We start from the raw sequence: 25,971 nt of genomic DNA on the forward strand, positions 1-25,971 counted from the left end.
GACTGGGACAGAGCTGCGATGAGGGACATGCTGGGAGCTTGGGGCTGGAGGAAGCCCCGGGTAAGTAGCACTTATTTTCTTTAAATATGCCTGATAACTCCTTTAAAGTGAACCAGAGACGAAGCACCCTTGTGTATTTTACCATAGAAATCAGTGGGAACATTAGAGAAAACATTTACCATGCTCTCTGTTCCATCCTCACTGCTAAAAGTGTCTGTTATCTAGCTGAGATAAGAATCCCGGACTGAGCATTGATTCTGGCTTTGCTATAATGACTCAGCTATAATGATTCCTGAGCAAAGCCAGCAGGGGGCAGGCTTGGACTTGAAGACAGCAAAGAACACAGTCTCAGCTATAATTATTCTGTAGCAAAGCCAGACCGACTGCTTAGTCGGGATTCTTATCTTAGAGGTGATAACAGGCAAATTAAACAGAGAACAATGTAACAAAGAGCAGATTAGGTGTTTACTGTCATGTTCCCACTGATTTATAAGGTAAAATACATGAGGTTGCTTCATCTCTGGTTCTCTTTAAGACCCACTGCTGACACACACTGTAACACCCCTAAACTCAAAGACACCCTTAACGGAATCCTTAATATAAAATATATCCTGAAAGAGAGACAGTTTTCAATGTACATGGCATTGCATAGCTAAGTACAAGGTTTCCAGCATGGAAAGAGTTAACCAGTGTGCACAGCACTTTTCATGAAGTAAGGCTGGCTAGCCTGGCTCGCTGTGCAGGGGTGCATGACTAATGCTTCATACACACTTGAGATAAAAGTCTTTGGAAAATGAAAGATCACAGACCAATCTTACCACCCTTCATGTAGTATGAGAGCCATACCTACACAGTCTATTCTATGGAGCTGAACTCCCCATCAGACAGAAATCTTTGCAAGATGCTGCACTCAAAGATGCCCGTACACACTCAAAAGATCAGTATCTGCAAAAGATCTGTTCCTGCAAAATATCCATTCCTGCAAAATGCATTCATAGTCTATGAGATCTGCAGATCATCATACACACTTGGTTTAACAGACTTCATCTGCATATCTGGCAATCATCTGCAGATCTGAAAATCCATCCTAGTGGATCTGATCTGCAGATGATTGTCTGTTAAACCAAGTGTGTATGATGATCTGCAGATCTCATAGACTATCAATGCATTTTGCAGGAATGGATATTTTGCAGGAACAGATCTTTTGCAGATACTGATCTTTTGAGTGTGTACGGGCATCTTTGTGTGCAGCATCTTGCAAAGATTTTATCTGATGGGGAGTGCAACTCCATAGAATAGACTGTGTAGAGTATGGCTCTCATACTACATGAAGGGTGGTAAGATTGGTCTGTGATCTTGCCTTTTCCAAAGACTTTTATCTCAAGTGTGTATGAAGCATAAAACTCTCACCTCCACAGCAGGGAGTCTGCTATTCTCACTCTGTCTGTTGCTCCAGCACAAATGGCAGACACCTGCATTACTCAGCCGCTGTCCATGCTGGTAGATCTGAGGAACAGAGTACAGGAGAGGAGTGAGGGGGGCGGAGCAGTGTCCTGCAGACAACGTCACCTTGTGTGCAGATTCACATCAGACAAATCAATGAGTACAAGTCTGCAGGTAGACACACTCCTCACTCGGCTGTTGTGCTGTAAAACAGCAGTGAGCTGTTAGAAGCGGCAGGGGGGAGGGAGGACAAATGCAGTGTAGCCCTCTGCACTCGCTGATATTTAGAGCAACGCTACAGTAACATGGCTGCCGATGTCTGCATTTGTGGACCACGGCAGCCATGTTCTTGTAGCCCTGTTCTAACTACGGAGCAGAGAAGCAGGGAGAGTGACTAGACCGGGACCCGGGGACACATAAAACAGGTGCCACGTGTTGGAGGGGGGGCCCGGGGCCCCTGGGGGCTTGGGGCCCGTCACTCTTGTGTTGGTTGTCCCCCCCTGATGGCGGCCCTGGTTGTATGAGCGAGCAATAAACCGTGAAAGCTGCAGTGGTCTGAATGGAAAAAAAGTGGCCGGTCCTTAAGGGGGGGTAAAGCCCACGGTCCTCAAGTGGTTAAATATTCGTACTCAATGCCAAGCCGCTGCAGCTAAAGCTAACAAAATTTTGGGATGCATTAAAAGGGAAATAAAAACTCGAAATGCTAGCATAATATTGCCCCTTTAACTCTCTAGTAAGGCCACATCTGGGAATATGGAATTCAGTTCTGGGCACCACATTACAGGAAAGATATTGCCATTTTAGAGCAGGTGCAAAGACGAGCAACAAAATTGATACGTGGGATGGAAGGTCTCACTTACCAAGAAAGGTTAGATAAACTGGGTTTATTTAGTCTAGAGAAAAGACGCCTTAGAGGGGGTCTAATTAACATGTATAAATACATCAGAGGGCAATATAAAAGCTTGGCAGACGAGCTTTTTGTCCCTAGGCCTTCTCAAAGGGCTAGAGGACATGATCTGCGCATGGAGGAAAAACGTTTTAGCCATTTATTTAGGAAAGGGTTCTTTACAGTAAGAGTGATTAAGATGTGGAATGCATTGCCACAGGAAGTTGTTATGGCAAACTCTATACCTGCATTTAAAGGGGGCTTAGATGCTTTCCTTGCGTTGAAAGACATCCATGGCTACAATTACCAGGTAATGTCTAATGATGTTGATCCAGGGATTTTATCTGATTGCCATCTGGAGTCGGGAAGGAATTTTTTTCCCTTTTGGGGCTAATTGGACCATGCCTTGTAAGGGTTTTTTCGCCTTCCTCTGGATCAACAGGGATATGTGAGGGAGCAGGCTGGTGTTGTACTTTGTTCTCTGGTTGAACTCGATGGACGTATGTCTTTTTTCAACCAAAATAACTATGTGCATGCGCACTCCCGGCCGCGGATTCGGTAGCCCAGGAATCAATGTATCGGGCTATGGTGCCCGATCACTGATTCCTCTACCCCCCAGAAAAAGCGACAGCTTCTCTTTGAAGCTACGCTTTTTCTGACTATGTCCCTCTAAGCGTACATTGTACGCTTAGAGTAACGCCATGTAAACAAACCAAAAAGTAAAACTACATCTAAAAGTAAAAAAACAAAAACATTACAATACACAAATATTTCCCCAAATAAAACACTATTTATATCCCACCATCCCAAAAATACCCACATAAAATGTTTAATAAAAAAAACAAAAACATTACTATAAAAAAAACAACACAAATATTTACCTAAACTTTTTAAATATCAAAGTAAAGATGAAATATATCTATATTTTATTTTTGTATAAGCTTGTAAATAGTGATGGATGCAAAATGGAAAAAATGCTCTTTTATTTCCAAATAAAATATTGTCGCGATACATTGTGATAGGGGCATAATTTAAACGGTTAAATAAATGTGACAAATGGACAAATACAGGGAGTGCAGAATTATTAGGCAAATGAGTATTTTGACCACATCATCCTCTTTATGCATGTTGTCTTACTCCAAGCTGTATAGGCTCGAAAGCCTACTACGAATTAAGCATATTACGTGATGTGCATCTCTGTAATGAGAAGGGGTTTGGTCTAATGACATCAACACCCTATATCAGGTAAGCATAATTATTAGGCAACTTCCTTTCCTTTGGCAAAATGAGTCAAAAGAAGGATTTGACAGGCTCAGAAAAGTCAAAAATAGTGAGATATCTTGCAGAAGGATGCAGCACTCTTAAAATTGCAAAGCTTCTGAAGCGTGATCATCGAACAATCAAGCGTTTCATTCAAAATAGTCAACAGGGTCGCAAGAAGCGTGTGGAAAAACCAAGGCGCAAAATAACTGCCCATGAACTGAGGAAAGTCAAGCGTGCAGCTGCCAAGATGCCACTTGCCACCAGTTTAGCCATATTTCAGAGCTGCAACATCACTGGAGTCCCCAAAAGCACAAGGTGTGCAATACTCAGAGAAAGGGCCAAGGTAAGAAAGGCTGAAAGACGACCACCACTGAACAAGACACACAAGCTGAAACGTCAAGACTGGGCCAAGAAATATCTCAAGACTGATTTTTCTAAGGTTTTATGGACTGATTAAATGAGAGTGAGTCTTGATGGGCCAGATGGATGGGCCCGTGGCTGGATTGGTAAAGGGCAGAGAGCTCCAGTCCGACTCAGACGCTAGCAAGGTGGAGGTGGAGTACTGGTTTGGGCTGGCATCATCAAAGATGAGCTTGTGGGGCCTTTTCGGGTTGAGGATGGAGTCAAGCTCAACTCCCAGTCCTACTGCCAGTTTCTGGAAGACACCTTCTTCAAGCAGTGGTACAGGAAGAAGTCTGCATCCTTCAAGAAAAACATGATTTTCATGCAGGACAATGCTCCATCACATGCGTCCAAGTACTCCACAGCATGGCTGGCAAGAAAGGGTATAAAAGAAGAAAAACGAATGACATGGCCTCCTTGTTCACCTGATCTGAACACCATTGAGAACCTGTTGTCCATCATAAAATGTGAGATTTACAAGGAGGGAAAACAGTACACCTCTCTGAACAGTGTCTGGGAGGCTGTGGTTGCTGCTGCACGCAATGTTGATGGTGAACAGATCAAAACACTGACAGAATCCATGGATGGCAGGCTTTTGAGTGTCCTTGCAAAGAAAGGTGGCTATATTGGTCACTGATTTGTTTTTGTTTTGTTTTTGAATGTTAGAAATGTATATTTGTGAATGTTGAGATGTTATATTGGTTTCACTGGTAAAAATAAATAATTGAAATGGGTATATATTTGTTTTTGTTAAGTTGCCTAATAATTATGCACAGTAATAGTCACCTGCACACACAGATATCCCCCTAAAATAGCTAAAACTAAAAACAAACTAAAAACTACTTTCAAAAATATTCAACTTTGATATTAATGAGTTTTTTTGGGTTCATTGAGAACATGGTTGTTGTTCAATAATAAAATTATTTCTCCAAAATACAACTTGCCTAATAATTCTGCACTCCCTGTACAATACGTGGGTTTTAATTATGGAGGCATGTATTATTTTAAAGAGAGTCTGAAGTGAGAATAAATCTCGCTTCAGACCTCATAGAAAGCAGGGGCACGTGTGCCCCTGCTAAACCGCCGCTATCCCACGGCTTAACGGGGGTCCCTGATCTCTCGTTTCAGCGGGGGAGCACTTCCTGGTTGGGGCAGGGCTAACCGCCGCAGCCCTGCCCCACGCGCGTCTGTCAGCGCGTATCTCCGCCTCTCTCAGTCTTCCTTCACTGAGAGGGGCGGGGGAGAGGCGGCGATGCGCCGCTGATAGACGCGACTGGAGGCAGGGCTGCAGCCGTTAGCCCTGCCTCCAGGAGCGGCCAAATCTGCGACCAAGTGTCGCAGTGGGGGGGGGGGGGGTTTGGGGGTGAAGGGACCCCCGTTTATCGGCGGTTTAGCAGGGAAGCGAGATTTATTCTCGCTTCAGGATCTCTTTAAAACTATAATGGCCGAAAACTGAGAAACAATGAATTTTTTCAGTTTTTTTTCTTATTGTTACTGCTAAAATGCATTTACAGTAAGGTAGCTCTTAGCAAAATGTACCCCCCAAAGAAAGCCTAGTTGGTGGCAGAAAAAACAAGATATAGATCAGTTCATTGTGATAAGTAGTGATAAAGTTATAGGCTAATGAATGGGAGGTGAACATTGCTTGGATGCATCAAGTGAAAACGACTGAGGGCTTAAGTGGTTAAAGAGACTCTGTAACAAAAATTTCATCCTGTTTTCTACCATCCTACAAGTTCCTAAACCTATTCTAATGTGCTCTGGCTTACTGCAGCACTTTCTACTATCAAAGTCTCTTCACAGTCTCTGTAATAAATCAATGTATCTTTCCCGTCGGACTTGTCGCCCTGTGTCTGGAAGGCTGCCAACTCTTCAGTGTGATCTGCTATGCACGCTCCCCTCCAGGCCCCTCTATGCACACTCCCGTATGTGTGTTATTTACATAAGCCAGCAGCATCTCTACTCTCTGATATCAGTGAGAGAAGAGAGCTGGATAAAAATCCTCCTCTGTTAGGCTGTGAAAGGAGCTGGCTGACACATGCTGAGGAATTACAGACACGGGCAGAGCTGTCTGCAGGGAGAAACAATCAGCCTCACAGCCTGTCACTATTCAGTGGATAAGAGCTGTAGGTGGACAGAAGGTAAACGCACAAATGTTCTTTTGAGATTCAAAAGGAAGGCTGTATACAGCCTGCTTGTGTATGGATGTATTTTCTATGTGTGGACATATTGTACATCAACCTACTTCCTGTTTTGGTGGCCATTTTGTTTGTTTATAAACAAACTTTTAAAAACTATTTTTGACTACTTTTAATGCAGCGGGGAGCGGCGAAATTGTGGCAGAGGGTAATAGGAGATGTCCCCTAACCCTAACGCACTGGTATGTGTACTTTTGTGCGATTTTAACAATACAGATTCTCTTTAAAGGGAAGGTTCAAGCAAAATAAAAAAATGAGTTTCACTTACCTGGGGCTTCTACCAGCCTCATGCAGCCATCCTGTGCCCTCGTAGTCACTCACTGCTGCTCCAGTCCCCCGCTGGCAGCTTGCTGACCTCAGAGGCATTGAACCAGTAATGCGTAAAGATGTATGTGTTAATGTACCTGCACTAGCGGGAATGCGTAAAAATGTACGCAATGCGGCCCGCCGACCTCCGAGGTCGGCAAGCTGCCAGCGGGGGACTGGAGCAGCAGTGAGTGACTAGGAGGGCACAGGATGGCTGCATGGGGCTAGTAGAAGCCCCAGGTAAGTGAAACTCATTTTTTTATTTTGCTTGGACCTTCCCTTTAAGACTCAACAATGACACTTTTTTGGGTTTATTTTCAAGCTGCATATATTTACATACAAAATGTGCACCTCATTGACCATCCCAATGTAAGAGACTGTCTACTTAGTATTATCCAGAAACACTGCAGACAGCATATGAGATGGAAACAGTTGAATATATGCAGTGACACAGGGGTGTATGAGTCACAAGACAGGTTGTTCTATGACATAACAGATGTTTTTGTATTACCTTTAATGACAAAGGCCCCATTCACACTGGAGTGTTTTGTCAAGTGTTATGGCAATGGCATTCAATGCAACTATTCACACTGCAGTGTTACATCTGTATAAAATCACAAGCACGATACATGAAGCATTTTTAGAGCAACTGCTACACGATTCTCCTTCCTCAAACAAAATTAAGTGCAATCACACCTCAAAATGGCAAATCACACTGCAATTGTGTTTTGCAATCATGTGTTAACTGGCCCTAAAGCCCCTTTTACACTTAATCAGTTGGTGTGCGTTAGTACACGTTTTTTCCTTAGCAGTGCATTGTGACAAAGATTTCAGTTAAAATGCGTATAGTGGGAACTGTGCCATAGGAAAACATGGGCATTACTTTGAAAATCAGTTTTCTTTCAGTTTTAACTGAGAGCAACTGATAAGTGTAAAAGCGCCCTAACTGTCCAATATTTCCTTGCAAGCTTTCAAATGTCCGGTTCTTCTTCAGGCATTGTTTGATGGAGCCATCAGATCCAGACACCTTTTTACATTTCAAAGGAAATGGGACTTTATTGAACGGAATTGTATCAAGTTGCTGTGTATACTCAGAAAATCATACGCAAGTTTGTGCCTGTAAGAAATAGCTTTATGGTTCTGATGTAATTCTGGCATGATGCCTGAGGAAGAAACTTTGTTCCGAAGGCTTGCAAGGAAATCTTGCAGAGTTAGTCATTAAAGGTATTACCTAAGCAACTTCTGTTGTTATGACTGGGCTTTTTCCATGACTTAACCCCTTCCTGAACGCCTAACGCGGAAAGGCGTCAAGAGCGGTGGGCAGAGATTAGCAGGGATCGCGCACGCATCTCCGCTTGAGTGTCCGTCAACAGTCTGCCGACTGTTAGATGGCGAAGCGCCATCTATTTATATTGTACAGCGCTGCGATCTACTGCAGCACTGTACTGGGAACAGCCGTGACAGCCGTGTCGCTCGGCTATCCCCTGGAGCAGCTCAGATTGCGATCCCCTCTCATAGGCTGATGCCTATGAGAGAGGGTCACCCTGATTGGCTGTTGGGAGGAGGTAGAGGGGAGAAAAGAGTCATTTTTATTTAAAATAAAATAAATAATAATTAAAAAAACAAAACACCCTACAGCAGTGATCAGAGCCCACCAACAGAAATCTCTGTTGGTGGGCAGAAAGGGGGGGGGTCATTTGTGTTCCAGCTATTAAAACTGCAGAGCACTGAATAAATTAAGAAAAAAAATTGTAAAAAAAAAAAGCCTGGTCACTAGGGGTGTAAGCCAACAGTCCTCAGGTGGTTAAAGAATATCTGAAGCGAATAAGATTGTAATAACTGGGGCAAGCAGGCGCAGAGAAGTCCCAGTTACAGGAGCATGATCAATGATACGCGCAGGCAGCTGACCGCAGCTTCTGCTGGCATTTAAGAGAGAACAGAGGGGGCCAGAGGTTGGGGGGGGGGGGGGCGCCTGCACCCCCCCGTTCTTACAATTCGCCTCAGATATCCTATAAGGTGCAGTGTTCTCCCCAGGCTTAATTAGGTGGGCGGGCCGCCCGGGTGTTTTGAAACCCCGCCCGCCTGTTGGTATGCACTTGCGTAGCTAGCAAATGTCACTACTGTAATCTGCAGGCAGGAGCGCTCGGCTGGGGCACGGAAGCAAAAGCCATCGCAAGCAAAAGCCATCGCTTTACAGTGCAGGAGCGCTCCTCTGCCTGGGTGACCTCACCTTCCTAGTGGAGCTGTGATTGGCTGGGCGGGTTGTAAGGGGCGGGACTTGGGCAGCACGATAAGACAGAACAGCAGCCGTCCGCATACACATGCTGGCAGGCTAATGCTGTGTGACTTGAGGCTGGGGAGAGAGCCTGGGGCTGCAGGCAGACTCTCACTCCCCAGCAAATACGGACATTGTGTTTCCTCTGCCCTGGGCTGGCTGCATGAATGTCAGCAGCCAGTCCCATCCTCTCCAGGCAGCTCCGAGGCTGAGTCACATGTGATCGGGCAGTGCAGGGCACGGAGTTCTGCCGCCCCGCCCCCTTTTTCCCCGGCTGCTTGACTTCAACACACACGCTCTTCTGATGTGGTGGGAGAAGTTGTAAACTCTGCAGATAAGTAATGATCTCCCTTCCACTGGATGAGGTCTCTGCTATTGTCCTCTAACCAGCAGGAGCACGTTTTATCAGATTTTTCAGCTTGTGAGAGGGCAGGGAGCTGTCAAGCTAGGGGACTGATAAAACAAACATGACTGCATTGACCTGCAATTTAGATTAGCTGACTTGGAGGGGATGGAGGCTGCTGCTGACTAGTTTCTGTCTCAATCCCGTATTATTATTTGGTATTTATATAGCACAAACATCTTCTGCAGTGCTGTACAGAGTATATTGTCTTGTCATTTAACTGTCCCTTAGAGCGGCTCACAATCTAATTCCTACCATAGTCATATGTATGTATCATGTAGTGTATGTTTTGTAGTCTAGGGCCAATTTAGGGGGGGCCAATTAACTTATCTGTGTGGTTTTAGGATGTGGGAGGAAACTGGAGTGCCCAGAGGAAACCCACACAGACACTGAGAGAACATACAAACTTGTAGATGGTGCCCTGGCTGGCATTCAAACGGGGGACCCAGCGCTGCAAGGAAAGAGTGCTAACCACTACGTCACCATGATGCCCAAACCAGTCTCCCCATGAAATGCAACTGTAACACCCATTTGTAGTGTTCTTCCCAAGCTCTTTAAGACAGTTGCTTCACCTGGCTAATTTTGAGGAGCACCTGGCTCAACTCCTCATTCTCCTTATACTGTAAGGGGGAAAAAAATCCCCCCCCCCCCTCGCAACTCGCACACCACCCGGCTACTCTTTCATGCCACCCGGCTGGAAAAAAATTCTGGGGAGAACACTGAGGTGCATACACACCTTTGACTAATGTCACCTGTTGGGTATCAGGAGTCGATCCCTCGGGTAACGTCGCTGGGCCGGGCTGGAGCACAGTCTGCTGTATAGCTGACAACACACTCTGTTGCTATCCAAGGAGGCGGGACAAGCAGTGCCACAAAAGAATCGGCCAAGTTAATCCGCCTGGTGGATGGCTTGCGGGGCGGTGGTCAGAGGCTACTGTACCCACACCTGATTATGGACTTTAATCATGCGTCTGTATGTAGCTTAATGTTAGACCACACACACTAGACTTTTTGATAAACAGAACTGCATATTTGCTGCCTGCCCTGTGGTTTGCACATGCAGGAACACACGGACAAGGTTAAGCTCTAAATAATACATACAAAGACACTGTAAAGTATTCTCCAAGTCCCATACAATTTAATACAATATTAATTTCATACACTAGTAAAGTGTGATGTGCGTATTGCAGCTTCATATAAATAGGCTTCTAGATGATCCTTCTGGTCACACTCAGGATTCTGCTGTGGTATTAGCCATTTGGTAATGCTACAGCCATGTGCAAGAGTGAAAAAGGCCAGCACTTGTCACATTGTTCAGCAAATGTTACATAAAGTTTCTTGCATTTGAAGTAGAACTCTTCAGTGTTTTGGGACAGAGGTGAATATCCTCAGCCCATGCATTGACTTGATCTCCTCCTGTAAGGCCTAGAAAGTGGGAAGAGAGGATAAATAAGTAAATAAATGTGATCAGATCTTAAAGGACAACTGAAGCGAGAGAGAGAGATGGAGGCTGCCATATTTATTTCCTTTTAAGCAATACCAGTTGCCTGGCTGTCCTGCTGATCCTCTCCCTGTAATACTTTTAGCCATCGGCCCTGAACAAGCATGCAGCAGATCAGGTGTTTCTGGCAATATTGTCAGGTCTGACAAGAATAGCTGCATACTGGTTTCTGGTGTTAAATTCAGACACTACTGAGCTAAATGGATCAGCAGGGCTGCCAGGCAACCGGTATTGTTTAAAAGGAAGTAAATATGGCAGCCTCCATGTTCTTATAACTTCAGTTGTCCTTTAAAGAGGAACTGTAGTGAAAAGAACGATGAATAAAATTGCTTATTCATTTATAGATTATGTAGTCAATGTTTGCTCATTGTAAAATCTCTCTCAGATTCACATTCTGAAATGTATCACTGTTGGTGACATCTTTATTTCCGCCAGGTGATCTGTACGGAATGTTCGTTACTGAGAATTCTATGCACAGAGGGAGATGTTGCTTGCTTGCCAGTTTGAAAAAGCTGTTGTTATTTCCCACAATGCTATGAGGCTCACAGACAACAAACTGTCAGGACCATGGTCATGACATCACTGTGGGAGGGGTTTCACCACAATATCAACCATACAGAGCCCCCTGTTGATCCGTTTGAGAAAAGAAATAGATTTCTCATGGGAAAGGGGGTATCAGCTACTGATAGGGATGAAGTTCCTCTTTAAGCTGGCTATATACTATTCAATTTCACTCAATTTTGTTTTACATAGGTGTCGATCAACAGCTGGATCCGAAATGTGGCAGCCAGGACGTGCCCTCGGCGCCGCTCCGCAACTACTGCGCCTGCGCAGTACAGCCCGGAGGACGTCCGATGACGTCAGCGCGCCCCCATGAGGCGCATTTTGAAACGCAGAAGAGCCCGACCTGGCAGTCGGCCTGGCCAGGTCGGGTCGGCCACCGGGAGCCTGCGGAGCGGCGCCGAGGGCACGTCCTGGCTGCCACAGGCTGGAGGAAGCCCCAGGTAAGTGGATGGGCATTTTTATTTTTTTAACAGCCACCCTGAACCTTCCCTTTAAACGCTTTTCTGTAACTGAACAGAAAAGTGATTGGCATCCATTACCTTTGTTGGGGTGCACAGGACAACATCATTGGTGAAATGAACTGGTATAATGCGAGGCGCGCTCTGTGGTACAAAGTGCATGTGTAGAGTTGCAGTGAAGCATCCTTTTCATGAACTGTATGCTTCACAACGCACGTGTACTGGGCAATGCAACGTTTCATTGTGTTGTGATCCGGGTTTTACACGGTACGCAACGCTGCAGTGTGAAACTAGCCTTAATCTAAAGACTGTGGATTGGGCCGCATTGCACCGCCAAAAACAGGCCAGTGTTCTCCCCAGGCTATTTTAGCTGGGTGTTCCACCCGCCTAGTTTTGGTGACCACCCGGCTGTCATCAGCTCACCTCCTCCTAAACTGTGAGCAGAGTTGTGCACAGAAGCACCAGCACAGCATTCTCTCATCTCGCCCCACCCGGCTGGAAAAAATCTCTGGGTAGAACACTGCAGGCTTTCGGGGATTACCACATTAATATGTGGTAATCCCCTTCTGGACGACATCCAAGCAGGAAGTGACGCTCGCTTGCGCTCACTTCCTGTTTGGAAAATGCGGAAGTGTATTGTAAAGCTACACATGTGCGCCGCAGCGATACCGCCAACATTTTGAAAAACCCCTGCGTTCCCATAGACATACATGACTTCCAGTCCACCGCAGGAGCCGCACGGCAACGTAGGTATGCGCTCACGTTAGGGCACTTCCGGTGCAGCATACCACAACGTGGGTAGTATAAACTACCCCATAGACTTTTATTAGGCTGTGGTGGGGTACAGTAAAATTACCACACCACCCCAGTGTGAAAGGGCCCTGAGGCGTGTCAGTGTTAAAGGATACAGTGCCTAGCATACAAATAACTATGCGGTGTTTCTTTTTTTTTCTCTGCCTGAAAGTTAAATATCAGGTATGCAAGTGGCTCACTGATGCTGGATACACACGTTGCGATTTCCCATGCGATTCGCGGGATCGATTCCATCGATTCGATTATTTCCAACATGTTCGATCGTGTTTCGATGGATACAGCCATCGATTTTGCATACTTAATATGCAAAATCGACGGCTGTATCTATTGAAACACGATCGAACATGTTGGAAATCGACGCGATGGAATCGATCCCGCGTATTGCGCGGGAAATCGCAACGTGTGTACCCAGCATTAGTCCTGAGTGACTACAGTGTGACTCTCACTGATGAGAAATTCCCCTTTTTACCTCTTTATTGCTCTCAGAAGCCATTTTCTGCTAGAAAAGTGTTTTGTAGTTGGAATTTCTTATCAGTGAGGGTCACACTGTAGTCACTTCCTGTCTGAATCAGGACTGAGTCAGCCACTTACATACCTGATATTTAACTCTTTCAGACAGAGAAAGAAAAAAAGGAACACAGCATAGTTATTTGTGTGCTAGGCACTGTACATACATATGTCTATCCCATCATGTCACTTCGGGCATCCTTTAAGTACCTCTCAAAACTGGTCCCAGGAAGGACTGGCGACAGCTATACTCCTATTCAAACTATGCACTGTGAAGTGCACTAATAAAGTTATTTTAATAAAAATATTAGTTTACCGAAAAGCTGCAGCATTTTGTGAAGGCCAGTTCACCTTGACAAGGATTCCTGTCTAATTGATGCCTTCACTAACACTAAACCTGCACCATGCAGACTATCGCAGACTAAGCACCCAGGTGTATTATGTACGAGTGAAATCGGCACCGGGAGACTTCGGCACAGGATACAGCTGATATATAGCTTACCCTGCGCCTGCACAAGTCCTGGCGGCATTAATAACTATTCCCCTTCCAGGTCCACGTGGATGGTAGGAATGATGTCATTCGCTATTGCTGGCGGACGAATCAGTGTTTTAAAACTAACTTCGACGACGCTGAAGTTACTCACTGTGCGCCGCTATAGCCGTAATTCCTATCATGGTCTATGGTGGCGCCAGCAGTGCCCAAATCTCCTGCACTCTAATCAATGTGCTTGAGGTGTATTGCCACATGACCCATCTGACTGGAGCAGCGCTCCCACAGCTGGAACGGTGATGGGAAAAGCAGTCATCTAAAGCAAGGTCACACGACTCTACATAGACACTCACAAAGAAGGAAGACTGTGCTCAAATGCAAGTAACAGGATCATGTGTGCCCTAGGCTCACCAATGTATGTGCTATGAGGGTAACACGTGCTGGATAGGAGCCTAGGACTGGAAGAATGAGAAAGCCACACAGGTAAAGCTAGGAGGGGATATCAGCCTTCTTTCCCTCTGCGCACAAGACTAGCCCAGCCCATCTCCTCTGTGCTGCTGCTCAGCGATTGCTTGTACAGCTAAAACTCTATAGGGTCTAATGGTCCATACACACACGTGACTAATGTCGGACAATATGGATCGGGATACGACCCCTCGGGTAACATCGCTGGGTGAATGCTATACAGATGCCGAGTGAGCTGTACAGCAGACGATGCATTCTGTTGCTATGCGGGGAGGTGGAGGGCAAACAGAGCGGCGCATGCGTGACATCTTGTGACGTGCGGTGAGAAGAAAGGTATCGGCCGTCACTTAAGCAAGTTTATCCGCCTGCCAATCGCTTTCTGGGCGGTGGTCAGGGGCCACCGGATTATCGGCTGAGGTGGTCATTAATGGCCGCCTCAGCCAACTTTGATCTAGCGTGTGTACAGGCCTTTACTCTTATCAGTGCCATTATAAAAAGCTTAAATTAGAGCAGTAAGAAATGGTACCTCATTGTAGACTAAACATATATATGTTACGGCCAGAACCCGAAGTGTGGCCACTTCTAGTTCTGGCCGGCCACTTCGGGTTCTGGCCGGCCAATGTGCGAAGTGGCCGCAGCGCAGCGGCCAATGTTAGGAATGGAATGTTTCCTTTGATTATTAATGTAGTTTTCCGGCCGTCTCTGGCCGCAAATGTAGCAAAACAGTTAGTTCATTGAATGAAATGAAGCTGGCGGCTCCGCCTCCTCTCCTCCGCCCCTGCCTCTCTCTCTCCTCCCCGATACTGGCAGCGGGGGACATGCGTGTCCCCTCCAGAGTCGTTCGTCGCGGCAGGCAATCCTGTCGTTCGTCCCTGCAGAGCGGGTGGTGGCAGAAGCAATGTCTGCAGCCTCCCCGCTCTGCTTTCCTGCCGCCACGAACGACTCTCGGGGACACGCATGTCCCCGCCGGCTGCCCGAAGAAGAGAGAGAGAGAGAGGCGGGGGCGGAGGAGAGGAGGCGGAGCCGCCAGCTTCATTTCATTCAATGAACTAACTGTTTTGCTACATTTGCGGCCAGAGACGGACGGAAAACTACATTAATAATCAAAGGAAACATTCCATTCCTAACATTGGCCGCTGCGCTGCGGCCACTTCGCACATTGGCCGGCCAGAACCCGAAGTGGCCGGCCAGAACTAGAAGTGGCCACACTTCGGGTTCTGGCCGTAACATATACACATTTACTACATTTGCATGTGAGTGTGCAAAATTACCTTGTCTTATTGTAGACTAGGGATGGTCAATGAGATGTAAATAGCCCAGAGTTGATGCAAATTTTGTATGCATCTTGAAACTGAACCAGCCACCTTGGTGTGATTCGATTACTGCATAAATTTGCATACATAATTTACATAATCCTGCATCAACCTGGAACTATTTGCTTCTCATTGACCATCCCTACTGCACAGTGAGCACAGTTGTGGCTGCAGTACTGGTCACAAAGCGCTAAACTCTCATAGCAGGAAAGGGAGGTGGTGGGTGGGGTCAAGTGGTAGCTCTGTGTTGAGGAGAGAACACCCACTCAACTAACAACTCCACAGATCTCTGAGTCACGTGACTGGCTTTGCCAGAGGGCATTTCTCTGCATTGGCTGCATCATATTTGAAGATTGTGTGAGTATTGCGCTAGTCCTCTAGCCAGCTGTACAAACAATGCAAAATCTAGGGAGGTGAACCAGGCTTTAACTACTCACTTCTTATATTAGTTAAGAATACTGATCGTACAACAAGAAGACAGCACTTACTTCATTGATCATCTGATGCTGTTGTACTGTGCGCTTCTGTTTGAACTCTTCAGATTCAACGTGGATTTCATACATTGACCCACAGCCTCCTGAAATAGCATAAATATACATCATTCTTGTCCCATATCAATTAGAGAATGCCTCCCTCAATTCTCAGTACTCCAACCTAAAATCCATGTGTTCTTGTACTGGAGAATGTACAGTAAATACTGCCAAAAGGCAATGCTGATTTGGTCAGTGCTAATGTGGTAATGTAGCCTCAGCTGTACACCACCTCCTCCTACCATCTCCACCCAAGCCATAACACTTAAGGTAGCCATACACCTGAGGATTATGGGCAGATTCGACAAAGAGACAAATTTATCCCTGAATCTGCTAAGAGATAAATTTGTCTCGTTTCGAATCTGCCCATATACTACAGGCCAATGTACTCATTTATTTTAAGTATTTATATAGCGCCGACTTATTACGCAGCGCTGTACAGAGTATATTATCTTGTCACTAACTGTCCCTCAGAGGGGCTCACAATCTAGTCCCTACCATAGTCATATGTCTATTTATGTATCGTGTAGTAGTATATGTATCGTAGTCTAGGGCCAATTTAGGGGGAAGTCAGTTAACTTATCTGTATGTTTTTGGGATGTGAGAGGAAACTGGAGCACCCGGAGGAAACTCGCACAGACCCGGGGAGAAGAAACTCCTTGCAGATGTTGACCTGGCTGGGAGGTGAACCAGCGCTGTAAGGCGAGCGCGCTAACCACTACGCGCCACCTTGCTGCCCTATAGATTTCAGCATGAAAACTTCAGGAAATCGGCTGAGCCCGTCACGTCCACACCACCGATGCCCCCAATGAATCAATGTGCCCCCCAGCGTGTGCATTTATATATGTCCTGTAGCAGGCTCCACGCGCTGACCGTCCATCTTGTCGGGTTCTAAGAGCCGCGTACACGCTAGCTGCACATAGCGCCTGACGTCAGACGCTGTGCGCAGCTAGCATGTATGAGTATGCAGAACTGGGCAAGATGGACGGACACCGCGTGGAGGCTGCTACAGAACAGGTAATGTATAAATGCAAATTATCAATCAATAGACACCCCGATACTGCGCTCACATAGGGAACAAATATTCAAATATTGCAGGCAATAAAGTCCACCAATCAATATAAACAACGCTATAATTGTTAGAAGTGGGTGCGCTCCTTCCCAGATGCGTGTACCATCAATCAAAGTCTCTAGTGTATGTGGATAGGCGCTCCAATAAATTGCTTGCACATCAGTAATACATGTAGAATAGCCCCCCCCTTCGGGGAAAGACTCACCGGATGTCGCGGCCTACTGGGCCCGTATTCACCTTCGGGGTATTGGCCACCCCGCAGCCTCTCTGGCAGTCCACCAATCAATCTTCCACGTCTGTCTGGGCAATAAAAATGCTCCACATAGCGTAAAAGCGTAAAATTTATTCAGAAGGATAAAAAATATTTATGCCCATTGGCATGTAAGGAGTAAATATGAATGTACATTCAGCAGCCAGTCCCTTACATAAACCGCCACTAAAACGGATTAGGGGATGCAGGGGTCACGCTGTATTCAGCTAGCGGCAAGGCGCACACCTCTGCCGCACTATTCACCCCCTGAGATAGTTGTGGGGGGCCCCACTGGCTATCGCTGAACAAACTAGCTAAGTTAGATTAAATTAGTAAAAGCAGCTCTTCCTCGCACATGCAAACAGCCGCGTCCGGCTGGCGCTGTGCGTATGACGTCACTCCGTAGCTCCGCCCAACGTTTCGTTGCCTTAGCAACTCATCAGGGGTACGGAGCCACGGCAAGCGACGTTCTTAAGTAACTATTGCGCATGCGCCCTCCCCTCCGCATCTACTGCTGAGGTAGGGGGGACACTACGCCTGCGTTAGATCTGGCAACGAAAAGGCCAGTCCCTTACATAAACCGCCACTAACACTACGACACTACGCCTGCTAAGGCAACGAAACGTTGGGCGGAGCTACGGAGTGACGTCATACGCACAGCGCCAGCCGGACGCGGCTGTTTGCATGTGCGAGGAAGAGCTGCTTTTACTAATTTAATCTAACTTAGCTAGTTTGTTCAGCGATAGCCAGTGGGGCCCCCCACAACTATCTCAGGGGGTGAATAGTGCGGCAGAGGTGTGCGCCTTGCCGCTAGCTGAATACAGCGTGACCCCTGCATCCCCTAATCCGTTTTAGTGGCGGTTTATGTAAGGGACTGGCTGCTGAATGTACATTCATATTTACTCCTTACATGCCAATGGGCATAAATATTTTTTATCCTTCTGAATAAATTTTACGCTTTTACGCTATGTGGAGCATTTTTATTGCCCAGACAGACGTGGAAGATTGATTGGTGGACTGCCAGAGAGGCTGCGGGGTGGCCAATACCCCGAAGGTGAATACGGGCCCAGTAGGCCGCGACATCCGGTGAGTCTTTCCCCGAAGGGGGGGGGCTATTCTACATGTATTACTGATGTGCAAGCAATTTATTGGAGCGCCTATCCACATACACTAGAGACAATGTATAAATGCACACAAGGAGGGGGTAGGGGTGGAGTGGTGATGGACATCTATACATTGCGGCGGGGGTTTCGTGGTTTCATCACTCATTCCAAATTGGCCGCCGTACCGCCACACACCCGACCAACCAACTTCAGCCCGACATCTTGCAGTATGCGCAATCGACAATGCGACCAATTTCCATACCGAAATTGGTCACTTTGTCGGTCAGGCATGCACTTGGCAGCACCTATTACCATCCAATTCGATTATAATAATCAAATTGGATGGTCGATCGACCATCAAGTCACCTGACCATCAAGTCACCTTTATTTTATTCAACAATCAGATATCAGCTGACTGTACTACTCCCTCCCCATTCCTCTCCTCCTTCAGGCCTGTTATTGTTTAGTTTAAAGGGTACCCAAGGTGATATGATGAGATAGACAAATGTATGTACAGAAGAATAGGGGAGGAGCGATCCATAGTGTAAAACAGCTTTATTTAGTAAAAATGCACAAAATGCACTTACTATGTGACAAACCACAATGAGCCTGTAGTATTTGGGCAATAGCCCTCATTTATCTGATGAAGGCGTGGATACGCCAAAACGCATTGTGATTCCTCAGCACATGGACACCTGACGGGGCAGCTGCCTGAGTCCCTTTCCACCTTGACAGACTGCTGCAGGCCACAGCGGTTTAGCAGGCGACACTCCTGAGGTCATATCGAGAGGGCTATTGCCCAAACTTTACTAAGTAAAACTGTTTTACACTGTGGAGCACTCCTCCTCTCCTATTCTTTTTTCCTAAAGCATGCCTTACAGCCAGGCAAAAAGGAGCAGCTAGAGCAGCGCTGGGCAAACTACGTCCTGAAGGCCGAATCCGGCCTGTTATACCAGTCCGTAGTAAGGCGGACGGATACCTCTCCTTTCCGCCCTCTCTCCCTGCAGAGTTGCGAGTGGGCGGCGGGGGATTTGAAACTCACATTCAATCACAGCTTCCCGTGTTGTGTCTCTATGGCAACAGGGCGTCATAGGACGTGACGTCATGACACACCAGCGTATTACATGCTGGTAGCCAGCGTGCAATACACTGGCATGTCCTGACGTCACATCGTGTGACGTCCTGTTGCCATGGAGACGCGACACGGGAAGCGGTGATTGAACAAACTGGGTAATTTTCCTCGCTGACACAACTGGTATCCAGAAGCACAAGATTTTACTTCCCTGTATGTTTGTACGGTGCTAGGCATACAAATAACTAGGCTAGAATTTTTTAGTCAGGAAGATACCATTTATCATCCTGACTCAAAACTTCTTGCTTTTATTGATGGCTAACACTGTATAATAGTCTACTGCTACTACTAAATAACTAGGCTGCATTTCTTTTTCGCCCTGAAAATATTGGCTATGGGGCCCTAGGCAATGACTTACTGCTGCGCCTCTTTTAAGCAAGAGCTTCCATAGTGTGATCAATCATTTCAATCAACAACCATATTAGGCCATATTAGGGCATTGATCCCTGGCAGATTTTATCAGTGATCGAATCTGCCAATGAAAATAGATTAGTGTATGGGCACCTTGTGTGAGCCTCACTAATAAGTAAACAATAGCATCCATTCTGCTGCAGCCATAGCGTTCAAACAATGATATTTATCTTCCCTTTTTCCACAAGGAACAAAGGACTCATTAGGCTCAGGGAATTCAGTAGAGGAAGTGAACTGTAGATATGACTGTTCCTTTTTTTTATTGTGAATTATGATGCTTTATCAGTTACCTGAAATGTCAACAACTTGCACAGAAGAAGCTTTGGGGAACTTGGCCTTCAGGACTTGCGCGATCCTTTCTTCCCCTTCTGTTTGTGAAGCGAACGATCTCGTCATGTTGCACAGGACACAAGTCTGGAGAATGAGAGAACTACTTCAACAGCTTTCCTACAGATTCATTACTAAACTAGTATCCTACAAAAGCCTGCTCGGTTTTCATGTCAGATCCATCATTTTCAGCGATTATTTGATTCGCACAGAAAACGATTCTTGGGCATAGTGTATGATACAATCAAAAATGATCAATTTTGGACTCAAAAATTCAAATGCATTGTAGGATTTCAATTGATAATGGGTTAATGATATACACACTGCATGCCAAAATTGGGCCTGGTCGATGTGATCTTTCACGTCTATTCCTGTTTGTGGGCGTCTGATCAAAATACAATTTGATCAACCTTCCCATTTTGACTGGGAGAAGGAATCATTTACAAATCGATCTGTGTATGGCCAGCTTACAGCAGACCTAAAACCAAAACTTCCTCTCTGCTCTAACAGATCAGCAGCAGTAAAATAACCTTTAAAAGCTTATAGAGCTCATACAGACATCCTGCAGATTGCTTACTTACTGGTTTCATGAAAGCACAGAAAGAGTTAACCTCCCGTGTTTACTTATTAGCATAGAAGTCGTCATACCCAAAGCTGACAGCTCACATTACACTTGTAATTTCTTGCTGAGATAAAACCTAACTGTCCCTGCATCATCCTCTTTCCCTGTCTGTGTGTCCGTGGTTTTTTTTTGTACTGGGCATGTAGACAGTACAGTCAACCGTTGGGACAGGAGGACGGGCCAGGGAGCAGGGAGGACAGGCAGGGGCACGCAGCAGGTGGGTGCGCACGCGCGCACTAACTGGCGGCGGTGGCGCGTAAAGAGACCTGGAGACTGTTTTTAAATAAGCCTAGATCAACTAGTTATTTATAAAAACATACACATAGTGGATTTCTCTGTGCTTTCCTGTCTCCTGTGCAAGAGTTTTAGATCTGCTTTAACCCCTTTACCCCCACCCGTACGGATTTCTCCGTCCCTTTTTCCATCCTTTTACCACCAGGGACGGAGAAATCCGTACTTCCCGCACTCCCTCCCGCTGCCTGTGCTCCCGCTCGCTTATGCACGCACTCCCTCTCGCATGCACGCCGACACGCGCATGCCCGGAGATCAATGAACGGGAAAATCCATTCCTGTTCGTTGCTCTAAGCCCCCGCAATGATCCGCTGCTTCTACGAGAAGCAGCGATCATTGTGAAGAAAAAAAAAAGTTCCCAGCCTCTTTGTACTTCCTGCAAGCGTCCTTCCGGACGCTTGCAGGTCCCATAAATAAAATGTTACTGTGGCCATCTTGTGGCCAAATAGTAAAACTACACCCTAAATCATTTTTCACATACAAATACACTACTTTTACACAAAAAATTAACTCATTACCTCCCACACTCCCCAATTTATTTATTTTTTTGTAATTAAAAAAAAATTTACAATAAAAAAAATACATATATAGTTACCTTAGGGACTGAACTTTTTAAAGATGTATGTCAGGAGGGTACAACACTGTTACTTTATAAACTATGGGCTTGTAATTAGGGAAGGTCGCAAAACTTTAAAAAAATGCACCTTTATTTCCAAATAAAATTTTGGCGCCAAACATTGTGATAGGGACATAATTTAAACGGTTTTATAACCGGGACAAATTGGCAAATAAATTTCATGGGTTTTAAATCACAGTAGCATGCATTATTTAAAAACTATAATGGCCGAAAACTGAAAAATAATGGATTTTTTCCCACATTTTTCCTATTTTCCCATTAAAACATATTTAGAATAAAATAATTCTTGGCATAATGTCCCACTTAAAGAAAGCGGAAAAAACAAGATATAGTTCATTTCATTGTGATAAGTTCATTTCATTGTGATAAGTAATGATAAAGTTATAGATGAATGAATGGAAGGAGCGCTGAAAGGTGAAAATTGCTCTGGTGCTCAAGGGGTAAAATCCCTCAGTGGTGAAAGGACTTCCGAGGCGAAATGAAAAATCTAGGTTTTACTCACCTGGGGCTTCTTCCAGCCCCGATCAGCCAATCTCAATCCCTCGCCGCAGCACCTGTCCTCTTCAGCGTCCCCGCTGGCCACCCGCAATGGTGGCGACCTGCTGGCGGGGTCGGCTCTTCTGCGCCTGCGTTTCGATGTCATCGGGGGCATACTCGCCAGATAGCACAGTATGCGCCAGATGACGTGGAGGCTGGAAGGAGCCCCAGGTAAGTAAAACATAGATTTTTAATTTTGCCTTGGAAGTACATTAAAAGATACACCAGGCAAACCTAAAACAAAAAAGTTTTACTCCCCTGAGGCTTCCTCCATCCCCTGGAAATCTATCAGGCTGCCATTGTCCCCTCTGTAAGATTGCAACCCGCGGCTGGGTTGTGATCTTCGGCAAATGCGCACCTCTTGAGATCGCTTGTGCAGTTCAAGTCTTTGTGAACTGTGCACGTGCAGAGTGCTCTCAGCGACAGGAGCACGATCACAAGAGATGCACTACACGCATGCGCAGAGGAACATGACCCAGCTGTGCATCACGATCTTACAGCGGCAGACTTCAGTGTGGGACCTGATAGACTTCCAGGGGCTGTAAACTTTTTCTGTTTTAGGTTTGCCTCATGTATACCAGGCTCTTTCACCCTTATATACTGTATTTGCACATTGCACTCTTTAATTTCAACAAATAGTCCTGCCAGTTTCTGTAAACATCTTGTAGAATACATGTTTGTTATGTTATCTTATGTTTAAGTATGTAAAATCAAAGTAACCAACTCAAACTGTTCTGATTTATACACAGAGCTTAACATAATGATCATCACACAGTATTCCTGTTTATATGACATTAATCACATAACATTAAAATATTATTATGACTGTTGCTGTGTCTGTGAGAAATAAGTAGTATCTCTCAGAGGTTCTAGCACAGAGATCACACAGCACTCACCCTGGCAGTCCTCGCCATCAGCTGCCCAATGGCCCACATGCTGCTCTTCTCTCCAGGTTGCTCGCAGCTCAATGTCAATAGTTACTACTCGGCTAATTACTGGACGAGTCGCACGCTTCTGACGTCACTGAGTGCCGGGCAGCCATGTTAGTTGTGGCTTCTGAAGGAACTTTATCCTTTCTAAACATTACTCGTGTTTCGAGTTCATTAGCGATTACAGATGAGCAAATAACGTGCTTTATTATTATCTGCTTCCGGGTTCTGTAAAGTAAACATTTGAATGAGGTGTTCTCCTGTAGGATTCTTGCTGCAGAACTAATAAAGTTTTCTTGTAATGGACGCGAGTGGAGTGACGTCATCATTCTGCGTATATGCTACAGAATTTTTATAGTACTAGCGCCATATCAGTTTTGGCCAGGAGAGGGCGCCTAAGATTATAAAAATAAAATGTTAAAACTGTACTGGTCTTCTTAGCTGACAGTCTGCTAGCGTAGAAAGTATAGAACAGGCAAATATGCTAACATGGATGGATGAAGGGAAACTCCACTATAGTTGAAAATAAGGCATTCCCTATATACAAATGCAGGAATTAATGCCAAACCTTAATTCAGCTTCTTCAAATTCTGAACCTTGTTCCAAATTTTTCTGAACAGAACTTGCTAAATCACCGTTGTCGCACCTTGTGGCCGCTCTAAGTTGCGTTAAAGGTATTAGAGGCAGGTGATCAACAGGATAGGGAGGCAACTGGTATTGCTTAATAGGAAATAATTATGGCAACCTCCATATCCCTCTTGCTATAGTTGTCCTATAACACCTTGTCCAGATGCAGGTTCTGATTGGAAGAATTCTGAACGAGGTTCCAAATTTTAAGAAGCCGGACACATCAACTTAATGGAAAACCTGAGATAAACAATGTAGGCATATTTATACTTACCTGAGGCTTCCTCCAGCCCCATGAGGTCCATGGGCTCCACGGCCATCCTCTCTGGGCCACTCAGTTCTGCTGCTATCTGACCCGGTAATTGGGCTGGCCACACTCTTCAGCACATGTGCGTCTCGGCCACGCGCACGCCCTTTGTTGCACTCCTGCAGCCGCGAGCGTTCTGCGCCAGCAAGCTCCTGGGCGCTGGAACGTGACAGTGGCGCACGCTGAAGGGCATGAGTGGCCAGATAGCGACAGAGGGTGCCCACAAACCTAATGGGGCTGGAGGAATCCCCAGGTAAGTATAAATATGCCTATATTGTTTATTTTAGGTACACTTTATGTGAGGATCTATGTGGTGATGATGATATGTACGGTAATATGCAGAACATAGCAGCCATATTGTATCTCGTGGAAGCCATATTTTTCACTTTTCTATCTGCTGTGTATCTTTCAGAGGGGTATGTATGTTAAGTGGCCTGTATGTAAATGTAATTAACTCTGCATTGAATACTGAATATATCAATTACGTTGGATAGGCAAATGAACCTAGACATTCAAATAGGAACTGTCTACCTAGCCTCTAATTAGGAGATGGCTAATTAGGCCAATAGTAACCTTTGATCTGCATGGTGTAATGGTTAAGGGCTCTGCCTCTGACACAGGCGACCAGGGTTCGAATCTCGGTTCTACCTGTTCAGTAAGCCAGCACCTATTCAGTAGGAGACCTTAGGCAAGTGTTCCTAACACTGCTACTGCCTATAGAGCACGCCCTAGTGGCTGCTGCTCTGGCGCTTTGAGTCCACCAGGAGAAAAGCGCAATATGTTATTTGTCTTGATCTGCTGGGAAATACTGTCTCAGATGTGTTTCACCTGTAACCTGTGCCCCCAGCAAGGAAAGAGGTAATAAGATAACAACCACCGCATTTGTCCTGCATCCTGAAAAGGTGTTGCATTGCTTTGAACTTTGTATTCATGTAAACAGCTACCTGTTGATCAAATATACAATCCTGACTAACTGAGTCTGGGAACTTCAAAGGCTAACAGGAAACTGGTCAGCAAGGATTTGCTATCACCTGAGGAAATTGGATTATTCCTGGACCTGGACATTTGAGTTGCCCCGGGCCACAAATTTTGCTATAAAACATTAGCTAGGAGGATTTAGAGTTGTAGTTCTTTGGAGCTTATCCCCATTTATTTTATGCAAACTGTCTTATTGTGTATCGTTGTGATTTTTACTTTGTTTTGTAAATCTTTTTGTATATATTCTTGTCTGCACTGTTCCACTTTTTGGAATATTAAATATTTATTTAATAAATTTGACTTCTGCTGTACTAAGCCAACGCTCATAGCCTAGAAAGAGACTGCAGTGTAATTTACGTTACAAGTTCGGTGCCTGATTGTGCCATGCTACTGTACGATTGTATTATGTGTGTGGCGTTCCCGTGTTTGGCCTAAGCGCAAATCTGACCCAAACACGAAAACGCGGACTGCGTGCAGATCACTCGACAGCAGAGTGGGAATCGTTGAAGTGTCTAGCGGCTGCTAGTAGTGGCAGTGAGAAGTGTTTTGAGGGGTTACAGCCTTGTAGTAGCTCGAATAAGGCTGCTTCCCCTCTCGATCTGGTCAAACCCGCAGTCGGGAACCTTATCTTCAGGCGTGCCACAGGGAGGGTTCCTGACACTTTAATTTACTTTTCCTTAAAGGGACTCCGAGCACCTCTCATGCCTTTAAAGGACTCACGAGGCGAAATACTAAAAAAAAAAGTTAAATACCTGCATGAAATTTGAATGCACGGAGGACACCATCCGTGCCGTTCCGCCGGGTCCCCGCTGCTCAATGTCCCCCCGGGCCGGCTCCCGACCCCACAGCCCAGGTCGGGCTCTCCTGCCTCCACTAAAATGGCCGCGGCTGCGCAGTCCGCACAGAGAGACGCGAGTGCGGCTGCGCAGCT

At 45.7% G+C, this 25,971-nt stretch overlaps 1 protein-coding gene across 1 annotated transcript; it reads right to left on the reverse strand.

The window, feature by feature from the left end:
* Positions 1-10,292: 10,292 nt before the first annotated feature.
* Positions 10,293-23,396, reverse strand: BOLA3 (bolA family member 3). Its single transcript, XM_068272406.1, has 4 exons — positions 23,096-23,396; positions 20,076-20,199; positions 15,776-15,864; positions 10,293-10,601 (listed from the first exon to the last, which is right to left on the reverse strand). Exons 1-4 carry the CDS (start codon positions 23,132-23,134, stop codon positions 10,536-10,538), a joined length of 318 nt encoding a protein of 105 aa, XP_068128507.1. The 5' UTR covers positions 23,135-23,396; the 3' UTR covers positions 10,293-10,535.
* Positions 23,397-25,971: the final 2,575 nt, after the last annotated feature.

Source organism: Hyperolius riggenbachi, chromosome 3 (genome assembly GCF_040937935.1).
Source record: "Hyperolius riggenbachi isolate aHypRig1 chromosome 3, aHypRig1.pri, whole genome shotgun sequence".
NCBI lineage: Eukaryota > Metazoa > Chordata > Amphibia > Anura > Hyperoliidae > Hyperolius > Hyperolius riggenbachi.

Bases quoted from the DNA above. Each gene is read 5' to 3' on its own strand.
- BOLA3 (XM_068272406.1), bottom strand. From the start codon at position 23,134: ATGTGGGCCATTGGGCAGCTGATGGCGAGGACTGCCAGG. The intron at 20,200-23,095 runs GTGAGTGCTGTG...CTCATTCTCCAG, and splicing joins TGATGGCGAGGACTGCCAGG to ACTTGTGTCCTGTGCAACAT. The intron at 10,602-15,775 runs GTAAGTGCTGTC...CCCACTTTCTAG, and splicing joins AGCATCAGATGATCAATGAA to GCCTTACAGGAGGAGATCAA.